Source organism: Apostichopus japonicus, chromosome 3, assembly GCF_037975245.1.
Source record: "Apostichopus japonicus isolate 1M-3 chromosome 3, ASM3797524v1, whole genome shotgun sequence".
NCBI classification, from domain to species: Eukaryota; Metazoa; Echinodermata; class Holothuroidea; order Aspidochirotida; family Stichopodidae; genus Apostichopus; species Apostichopus japonicus.
Genome location: NC_092563.1, coordinates 3,076,350 through 3,087,345, shown reverse-complemented (window position 1 = coordinate 3,087,345; position 10,996 = coordinate 3,076,350). Strand labels below are relative to the sequence as shown.

At 37.4% G+C, this 10,996-nt stretch overlaps 1 protein-coding gene across 2 annotated transcripts; it reads right to left on the bottom strand.

Moving 5' to 3' along the window:
- Window positions 1-200: 200 nt before the first annotated feature.
- LOC139960140 (dehydrogenase/reductase SDR family member 4-like) lies at window positions 201-10,885 on the bottom strand. 2 transcript variants are annotated; one of them, XM_071958289.1, is made up of 10 exons: window positions 10,741-10,885; window positions 10,115-10,222; window positions 9,252-9,429; window positions 8,642-8,719; window positions 7,648-7,671; window positions 5,304-5,374; window positions 3,603-3,666; window positions 1,850-1,984; window positions 1,073-1,134; window positions 201-807 (listed from the first exon to the last, which is right to left on the bottom strand). In XM_071958289.1, the coding sequence occupies exons 2-10, from the start codon at window positions 10,174-10,176 to the stop codon at window positions 693-695; spliced, it is 789 nt and encodes a 262-aa protein (XP_071814390.1). In that variant the 5' UTR covers window positions 10,177-10,222; window positions 10,741-10,885; the 3' UTR covers window positions 201-692. The 2 variants fall into 2 exon arrangements, with proteins under 2 accessions (XP_071814390.1, XP_071814386.1); XM_071958285.1 differs by having other exon boundaries at window positions 10,707-10,856.
- Between the last annotated feature and the right edge of the window lie 111 nt (window positions 10,886-10,996).

Here is a 10,996-nt window from a genome sequence, read left to right as displayed (position 1 = left end):
CAAGTTATGTCTGTTTACAGGAAACTGCAAATGTTATCACCAATAAATCAACCTTGCTTTCTACAGTTTATGAGTATACCCTATCCACGGACACTTTATGTGAGTGACCTAAACACGTCACCGTCTCTAAGAATGATATGTAAATTTGTAATAAATACCTCACTAATAAGTGGTGTTTTTTTTTTTTTTTTTTTTTGGAGGGGGGGGGGGGTCTCTGTATTTACCTAAGAATCACTCCTTATAAATGTAGACTTGACGAGTAATACTCAACGTTTTTCATAAGAGCTCGCTGACGATAGTGAATAATGATCATAATAACACATATGCACATATCGAGTAACTGAATATTTAGTTTAAATGATTTCGAACTTGTTTTTTCTAACCACAACGTATATCTTTTTCTCTCCCTTCGACACTCATGACCGGATGAAGAATCGACTATTTATTTATTTATATTTTGTGCTGTTGCTGAGAACTGCCCTATATTCTCTGAATATCGTGAGATTGTAAGCTAACACGAAACAGCGATATGTTCGTTGAGTGTTAACACAACATGTATATGTGATTCGATGCCATTGGATTTGTCTTCAGATGGAATTTAAAAAAAAAGGATTTATTTGCCCTGGTTTTTGACGGTAAGGGCATCGCCTTCTTCGATGGGGCGAAGAGGGGGGGGGGGGTGAGTGGTTTGATCAGAGTCTATGGGAGTATCCTCCACATATGGTGAGGCAGTCTCCGGTTATATATGACGCATCCGGGGACAGCAAGAACGCCACCACCCCTGCGCACTCGTCCGGCTCAGCAGCCCTGCATGGAGGGGGGAAGATATAATAGAGTCACCAAACACTTATCGAGTAAATCAGAGGTAGGTACTTATAATCATGTTTAGGAAAAAAATGAGAAAGCAAGGAAACGGAAGAGGAGTAGGGAGTTGGGGTGGGGGGTGGGGAGGAGGGCGGGAATGACGAATAAGAAGGAGGAAGAAAAGGTGCAGAAGGGGCAAATGAAACAGAAAGAGTAAGGAACTGAGAAAATGAAGAGAGAGAAAGAGAGGAGAAGAAGAAGAAGTTACCTTTTCAGATATTTGACGTATGAATTAGTCAAAACGTCTGTAATATCCGTCCCCGGGACAATCTATTTCAGAAAACAATGATAGGAAAGACAGAAATAATAGAATCCATATCAAGTCAATACATAGCAGGACTGGTACAAAATTAGTTATAATGCACATAGAAGAGATAACATTCACGTACAAATCAGGCTTATGTCAATCACATTGCTAGCTTTTGTTTTGATTAATTTACACCGTTTTAATTCTTTTCACTCCACGTCCTTTTTAAATCGTTTTTTTTCATTCTAGGCTGATGTCATATTTTATCTACTGTTTCTGTAACCTATAGTTTGTATTATAGCGCCTGTGATAGTGTTGATATTATACACTTTAAATAAATTATGAAATTAGTATTCCATGGCGGCATCGTGGATTGAGGGCTAAAGGAGTGGATGTGCTGGGGGTGGGGTGAAGGAGTAGGTTTAAATTTCATTTAAAAATCACCTCAAAACTTCTCGTGAAAAGAAAATGGATCCAAAAACTTGAATGTTTACTAACAGAACTGCACTTTTTACATTTCATTTTCAATTAATTTCTACTCAAAAACGTGCACTTTTTAAATTAATTTTCCATTATTTCTCAAGATAAATAGGCACTTTTAAATTTTTCTCACGCAAGGGCACTTTAAACTTAAGGAAATTATTTTATCTAAGAGGGGAAGTGTGATGTTACAAAAAAAAATGCTGGACAGGTGCCCCTGTGCCTCCGTACCCTCCGCCGATGTTGTTACATACGTACCCCTTGAAGGAAGGCCGTATTTATGGGTCCAGGTGCAATTGCGTTAATCCTGATGCTTTTCTCTGCACAAGGCTCGGCGAGTATCTTTACCATTGAGATCTGTGCCAGTTTACTGATAGCGTACCCAGCAATCAACTTTAATGACACAAGGCGGAGAAAAAAAAAATTATATCAGAATGGAAAAGGGTTATTCTCGAAAAGTCATTCTGCTCAATTCTTAGAATGAGACTTTAGCATCAATAAGTGAAGGTATTACGTTTTAAGTTAAAATATAATATATGGTAGAGTTAAATAATTAATAAGCAGTACATCATCGAGCCACTTCCGCTTGTTACTTTTTTATATACTTATTATTGCTCATTTCCCGAAAAGCATCTTAATGCTCCTTTAAGGGTACAGAGACGATGACGTCAGCAAAACACGTTATTTTAACCTTCATATAAACAAACAACAGAGCACTCTGAGATGATATTCAACAACTTTTGTCCTTGATTAATATGTAATGTATTACATACAATGTCACTTTGAAGCTGTAAAAGTCCTACTGTTTTTCCTACTGAATTTGTGTTGCATCTGAGGAACTTACCTTAGGGTCGGTCTGTGTGTTAGACTACGTGGTTCAGCCCTTTGAATTGATCAGCCTCAGATGTTTAAAGGATCGTATCCTCAGAAAGTCAAATAAGTATAGGAATACAACCTTGACCTATTTTTTTTAGTTTTACAAAATTTCAAAATGTAATTTTGTGCCTAAAGCCATCCTTAAGACTGAAGATATATTAGTTGGAAGTTCGCTTCTCATCAAAGCCGAACGACGGTCGCCCCGATACTTATATCCAAAATAGGCTTCGTTTGAATAAATATATGTCATGCGGAATTGTGTGATATGTTTGTAGCTAAATTAATAATTATTTTGAAAGTTTACACTCTCTATTCATGTATCAAATATCTGTTGTGATGATAATCCTTTAAACTAAAAAAAAGAGAGGTATTTTTGTGCTCTTGGACTTGTAAAAGAACGAGATGTTATACCAGTCGCTCAAAATTTTACAAGCACTATGAAATTACGTCAGGCGAGTTTTAAGCTTGTTTAATTTTAGAGCAAAAATATAAAGAGCTGTAAAAGTGCCTTTTCTTTTTTCTGGTGGGGATTTAAAATGCACAAATTAGAAACAAGAAACCCTGACCTTTCAGGGAAGGCGGCTGTACATTTTAATCCTCCAGCAAAAGTGCTGTTTGTCTCTTTCCTAGTTTATTTCCCCCTTGACAACCAAAAAATCTCTCTGAGGTGATAAGAACAAATATGTTTTTGTCTCTACGAGGAATGGTATTGAATGCCAACATCATGAAATAATAATTTTTATCCAAATAAATGAATATATATATATATATATATATATATATATATATATATATATATATATATGTATATGTATATGTATATATATATATATATATATATGTGTATATATATATATATATATATGTATATGTATATATATATATATATGTGTATATATATATATATATATATATATATATATATATATATATATATATGGGCATGTTCTAATCCCGCTGATGTCTGGGAGTGTTCATATACTATTCTACATGTTCCAACGCATGAAGCGCGCGCGTGTGTAAGTGTAAGTATGTCCAGTGGGTTCGCATTTCTGTCAGAAGAATATATAATCCCTTATCTTGGGATCATGCAAGCGATATTTTTTTCTTATTAATCTGGAATTAATCGACTTACTGACGCAGGTGTGATATCCGGTACGTAGGCATTTGCTGACGAATTTGTTACTATAGCTCCGCCACTGTAATGGAAGGAAGCATGATAAGTGAGAAAAAGGGATTTAAAATTGAAGATACTATTTATAATTCATTGCGCTTAATTCCTTACCTTCCTGTCCATCACGAGAAGCAAAAAAAAAAAGAAAAATAAAAGGGCAAGAACATAAGGCAAAACAAACAAACTTTACAACCTCTTTCATATAACTTAGGCCTATTTGCGTTTCATGGTATAAATGTTCCATTTACTACTAAGGGCAACAAAGCTGACCTGTCTAGGGTAAGATAAAAAGTATATGTATCTGGATCGATGACATGAGGCATAAACTGACAAAAGAGGAGCGAAGAGGAGAGAGGAGAGAAGAGAGGAAAGAAGTGGAGAGAGGAGAGGAGAGAGGAGAGGAGAGAAGAGAGGAAAGGAGAGGAGAGGAGAGAGGACAGAGGAGAGGATAGAGGAGAGGATAGAGGAGAGGAGAGAGGGAGGGGAGGGTAGGGGATAAGGAGAGGAGAGGACAGAGGAGAGGAGAGGAGAAAAGAGGAGAGGAAAGAGGAGAGGAGACGAGTAGGGAGTGGAGAGAGGAGATAGGAGAAGAGGACAGGACAGAGGAGAGAAGAGAGGTAGGGATGGGAGGGTAGAAGGGAGAGATAAGAGCACAGAGGAGAGGAGAGAAGAGAGGCGAGGACAGAGGAGAGGAGATGAGAGAACAGAGGAGATAGGAGAGGAAAGAAGAGGACAGGACAGAGGAGAGAAGGAGGTATGGATGGGGAGGGTAGGGTAGAGAGAAGAGGACAGAGTAGAGGACAGAGGAGAGGACATTGGAGAGGAGGGAGGAGAGGAGAGGCCGTTTAATCAAATTTTAACCATGCATGCATAGATATCCTAGTCAGAAAGCGAATTTCCAATTATGTGTGAATATTGTATGGTTTGGTCGGAATGATACATGGTTACATCGAGTATACCGCCCATGCATATTCATGAGGAACTGTTCTTCTTTGATTATAAGCAACAGTATACTGACCACACTATAGCCAGGTTGTGTTTCAGATGCATGTAAAGCGAGGAGGGGACGGGGAGGTACGTGGCAATTCAGTATGTAGAAGTATAAATACTCCACCACTGTACGAAACGTGACGTCACAAACGTTGTTACTGATTTGTATTGTTCGAGCGATGACTATCACCATAGAGATTACACAATCTATATACAAGTTTTATATTTATAGGCATTCAAAAGTGCAGACGACGGAGGGCAAGAGGACTAACTTTTCTCCACCACCACCTCTTCAATACCTCTCAATACGAAATTCGGTACAAATTGAAAGATATATTTTGTCCGTTTTTGGATGTAAAACATTTTCATACGAGCTTTTTTTGGACAATTTCCCCCCTCTTCAAACATATTTGATTGCAGCTAAGTTTAAGGAACAGTATTGAAAAGCAGAAATGTCATATGCTATTTTATGGATAGTTCTGCTTGGTCGAGAAGTTTATACATAGATACGGTAGGCCTATCCTTCGCCTTGAAAAAAATAAATAAATAAATAAAACGATTGAAAACTTCAACAAGGCATTTTTCCACTCTACAATGATGAGTTCATAATGGCTCTTGGTCAAAATCATACATTTCATCGCAAAATTTGAATTATTTCAATAACATTCTTACCCTCGTTTCTCCATGTGAGGCAGGACATCTCGTATGAGCAGGAATACAGACTTCAGGTTGACATGAAACAACTGAGAAAGTTTAGAGACAAATAACCTTAAACTCTCACTCAACTATTCTATGAAACCGAATGTGAAATACCGCCACCAGACTTACAATAGTCGTAGCTTTCGTGATTTGTTCAACTCGGTTGGTTATCAAAAGTTGCGATTTTGAGTTCGATACTTTCTGGTTCCTTTTAAAAAGTATTAATGTTGCTTGACGGGCCCGGTCGAATACTGTCCGGACTTGACGAAACCGGAATAATATCGCCCATGTGATCTAGTTTCCATCTGTCGTCAAGACCACACTTGAAGGTACTGATAATCGCATACAATGATTGTTTCCCGTGATTGGTTTCATTCGTTAAAACTGTGCAAGTTATAGTCGTGAACCGCCGCAAATGGTTGACTGCCAGTCGGAAAAACGCAAATTGCTGAGGTTTCCCCAATGAAGTCGACAGAGTTTAAAACGCGCGAAACTGTGATTAGCTGTAACCACATACATACCTGTAAGACTGTGTACGTTTCTCTACAACTTGAGTCGCGCACAGCCCGACTCATCACGGACTGACTTAATTCAATTATCGAGACCTAGTGTGTAATTGTCATGCACTTCCATGGACTAACAACTGAATCCCCCGCATACAACGACTGACTGTCTTCTGACCGGAGCTCGCCTAGGTTACACGCATGTTTAGGACCCCGTGGTCGCTTTAGTCGTCAAACACCGCACACATGCCCATAGCCATTCGGAAAAAACGTTCAATATGTTAAAGATTTCAAACTGGAAAAACTCTTGATCAGTGACCAGTAGTCTTTAGCCCATGCACACTGCCCGACTTATTTTCGACTTTCCACGTAACGATGACGGTCAAGTTGAGCTGGTCAGGGTGAGTCAGGCAGTGTACATCAGCCAGCCATCCTCCAGGAAAAATGCCAAATTGCAGTACGAAAACATCTTTTTTGATATGTTATCAATCAAGATCCGTTTTTTTGTTGTGTCTTGCATGTTGAAGAGCATAAATGGAAGTACATGTGGTGCAAAATTGCATCAATTGAGGCAATTTTAGACCCTGTTAGGCCTCCCGGGAGCAGCGTGTGAAAATTGTTTATTACTAAGTGAAGATGTTTGTTTGTTTACAAGTGACGAAAACTTCAGGCTCTCATTGCAAAATTTCTTGAGGTACCGCACCACAATTAGAGTACTGTACATCAGACCGTCGGGAGAAAAGATCTAAAAGTACCTAATGTAATGCTTGTTAAAGCATATTATCAGTTACCATCATTGTTTTGTCTGCCTTTATGTGATATAGCATTATTTAAAGTACAGATGGTGTGAAAATAGGGAGGATTGAAGGTGATATAAACCATTTTCGAAAGTCTTTGGTTAAATGTTGATATTACTCCGAGCGAGCAGATGGAAGGGTTGGAGTCCAGCATGCTAAACTTGCTCCTCTTCTAGCTCAAAATCTAAATGGTCATGACATGGAAATTTGCAAGTGCCATGATAGGCCAAGATCTCAGTTATCATGTGGTGGGTAGGATATACCAGTTGAAAACTTCTATCTATGCTTTGGCAGGTCTTGAAAGTGACAAGTTTAGCGTGTAAGACAATGAAACAATTGATTGTGGTGCGAGACCTTCACGGTCGTGATCCAGTGATGGGTAGTGTTTAGCTAGTGAGAACTTCTCTCTAGACTTAGAGACCACATTACTGTTGTGATTTAGTGTGTACGTCATAGGGCTTTTAATAGGGGTATGCTTCCATATACCTACTCAGTCTGTTGAGCAGCGGGTTGACAATTGAAGTTGAGAAGATCAGAATTTAAAAAAAAAAAAAAACTGAAAAAGCTCAAAGGAGGTGTGTAAGCTATTCAACTAAAGGAGATTGGATTATATTATAGTGTCATGTATACACACATGTTCAATTGCGATCTTTGACCAATCAATAACCGCCTGTATTGTGGTCAACATTTATACTCATAATAAAATACAATGAAAGTCCTAAATATTTTTTTTAGAAAAGTCACCCATGAAAGATCCTGGGCCCGAAAAAATAAGATTCACTCTCAACCTGTCCCCTTACATCAAGACTGTATCTGTAACTAACCTGCTGCTGGCCTGTCATACAACTGCAAATTGATACCACAGTTCTTCAGTCGAAGGATGGTTTCTTTTAAATAGTAGAAGTTCTATGGTTCGGTACGTAACAGTTTCTAGAATTATGTTAACACAAAAACCCCAAAATAGTATTTTGATATCAATTTGTTGCAACATTAAGTTACAGAGACAAAACTACTTACTTTATCCCATTGTTCTTCAGTAATCTGTGAGACATGGAAATGATAAAAAAATAAAATAAAAAAATAAAAATTTGCACCAATTACATACAAAATTTTGGGTTCTTTTTTTTGTGATCAAATAATCAAATCAAACACAGAAATTTATGACAGTTTTGCAAATGGATGAACAATCAGGCCATAAATAAGCAGTTGTGTACAGTAGTACTCTAAAGGTACTTGAGTACTCATTTTGTACACGGTACTGACACATGATGAAAGTACTCGGAAGCACTCCATACACCGTACCCAGATTCCAAAATGTTGTACTCTGACACTAGTACGCGGTACTCGGATCCTGAGAAGCAGTACTTGGACTTTGGTACTCGGAACCGTAAGTACTCAGAAGTATTCGGGTACCTACATATAGGGTACTTGATTACAACACTGATGTTGTTGTCATGAAGTGACAAACAAACAAACCCAACTTTGACTGATGGATGTGGAAAAGTAAGCAATTTTGTGCAGGTTAGCGACTCAAAATATCCGTTGTGCTTAACCACATTTACTTCGGTGTCATTGGTTCAATTAATCACTGTTTCATGGTGTAGCAGTAACAGCAAACGGCACCACAAAGTGAAACTGCTAATTCATGTAGATTCATGTAGAGCTGCAACACCATTATTCTCAAATACCACTATAATCTTTCTCTCTACTTTTATAGCCTTAGTGTCGCCAAACAAGGGGAGCTCAAGATGCCTGTATTTCATTAATTGGCAAACCTTTAGTCAAGAAAATCACCCTTTTTTTAAATTTAATTTACACGATTAATGATCCCACATCGTGTAAATGAATGAAAATGAAAGCTTTTCCTACTTGTGGGAAGTTGGTTGTTCATCACATCTCATTCTACCGCATAGCATAAATAATAATAATAATAATAATTTTGATCCTAAATATTTTTGTGTTCATGAAGCCATCCTAAATATGACTCAAATTTTAATGGGACTTCACTTACATCTAAAAAGTTGCCTTTGTGTGGGTTCACACCAGCGTTGGCATATAACAGATCTATCCCTCCAAATGTTGATAAGGCCTGCCAATGAAAATAAATTAAATTATAAAATAAAATGGGTAAGAAATGAGAAAGAAATATTTGATGCTAGCCATTACAATATCACAGAGTTTGCACATTGACAATCTTAGTTCAGCTTCTGTTTGGTTATGAGAGCATGGTGGTCAATTTTTGTTAAGGCAGTGGACTTGTGATCTAAGGCTCGCAGGTTCGAGTCCTGGCCAGATCATTGCGTTGTGTCCTTTGGCAATGCACTATATGTCTATTGCCTCTCTTCACCCAAGTGTATAAATGGGGACCTGTGAGTTAAATTGTCAGTTTGGGCGCCGTTTAGCTGCTGCCATGTGGAGGGATTGTCTCTGTTTGACAGGTTATCGTTGACCAGGGTAATATTGTTATGCGCCTTGAGCACTGTTGTCTGTGGATATGTCTGCATTTTATAAATCCTTAATATTGTTATTACTAATATTATTGTTATGGGAATTTAGCATCACATAGTGAAATAATATCAAAATGAGAACAAAGAGCTACATTTAATCCTGTGTAGACTCACATGATCAATAAGTCTCTTTCTATCAACATGTTGTCCTTGATGACAGACCACACCAGAGGCATCGATGTTCAGATCTTTCAATTTTTTAACAGCTTCTTTGACATTCTTCTCTTTGCGACTGCTAACGACAACCTTTGCTCCTTCTTCCCCGAGACGCTTTGCAGTTGCAAATCCAATTCTGATGTAAACAGGTGTAACAGGTAAATTATAAAGTGAAATACAAAAAATGTAAATAAAAACAAATAGGAGAATAAAACTAAACAACATTAGCATCTGCATATGGAATTAAATTAGCCAATTACTATACAACAAACACAAACAGAGAAGAAAATATATTAGAATAAAAATAGTCTTTTAGTGTATTTAACCCAGTACCGTATATATATTCAACATGTCTCTTCTTCAAGACTGTTAAGAACAAAATGGAAAAATAAAATAAACTAGGCTTATGGTAATGATTCCTTGTCACCTTTCATATGAGAATATGTTATGTAACACTGCTAAGAAGATGTGAAGTTTTGACCCATTACTGAAGTGAAGTGACCAGCAAGGTTCTTGCACTTAAGTGGAACCACACATAATTCATGCACATTTTACTTGTGGAGTCATCATGTAAAGGCTTTTGGTATACACATACATTTTGAATTATACAGAAGACTAACTGAAGCAGATCCATATCTAGATTTAATTGGATAAGATAAAATGAAACATGTTCAAAGGCATTGTAGGGCCTTTATGTAATTTGATACAGTTCAAAAACTACAGTTACATTTGTAAATGGACTTTTTGCTACAACTACAAGCAATTGTGTATTGTAAACTGCAAGATTTTACAGTTAAACAATAAGTTCATTAAAGACTGACCCTTGAGTGGCTCCTGTGCAAACAGCAACTTTGCCGACAAATCTTCCAATGTTTGATGACATGGCTGTCAATTTTTAAGGATGTTGAGACAATGCAAATGAGAATTTTCTGCAAGAAAGCATAAGAAGGGTTCAAATTCGCAGTATATCAAACAAGATAGCCTAGCTCCACTGACTGTGTGTGGTCAGATTAATCACCAGAGAGGACTGTGATCGATATAGCCTAGGCTACGTACAGCCTACAGTACAGGTACCACTATCCAACTTCCAAGTAGAAAATTGAAAGTTCTGTTCCACAATCATAAAACGTTTAATATTTTCTCAATACTTATTGAGTTGAGAAACTCGCGAAGAAGCAAGCTTTTTCTAGCAGGTCTTCTTAACCTACTCCGGAAGACGATGAGGTGTTAGCAAAAGAACTTTGAGTTTGTAACTAAACCTGGGTCGGGACCATAGCCAATGGTATTTCGTGGAACTAGACTTAATTGGCGTCTGAAAGTTCAATATGAAAACTAAAACTTCCTAACCAGTGCCCTGCAATTTTATGCAAAGTTTTGATTTAAGAAAACCATATTATTTTGCGAGACACCTACAATTAGCCGGTTTGAACTTAGTTCGAACTCAAACCTCTTCGTCTTCTGTGGTCACAGAGTTAAGTCATTTAACTAAATATATTTCTGTGGTCCTCCTACTTCTAATTAAAATGAATTTCACACACTGTATGGTAATATTCTAATTTACTGTGCCACCTTTAAAGTACTTTTAAAGGTACCATACGCCAATTATTTCCTACTTCGACTGACAATGTCAAACCGCGATAGTCTATGTATTATGCCTAAATTTGTAAGATATTTTTACTCCTCATAGCTAAGCAATTAGACGT

Excerpts from the sequence above, each read along its gene's own strand:
- LOC139960140 (XM_071958289.1), bottom strand. The coding sequence starts at position 10,176 with ATGTCATCAAACATTGGAAGATTTGTCGGCAAAGTTGCTGTTTGCACA. Across the intron at positions 9,430-10,114 it reads TGCACAGGAGCCACTCAAGG|AATTGGATTTGCAACTGCAA; the intron begins GTCAGTCTTTAA and ends TGTTTACATCAG. Across the intron at positions 3,667-5,303 it reads CCTCACATGGAGAAACGAGG|TGGCGGAGCTATAGTAACAA; the intron begins GTAAGAATGTTA and ends CTTCCATTACAG.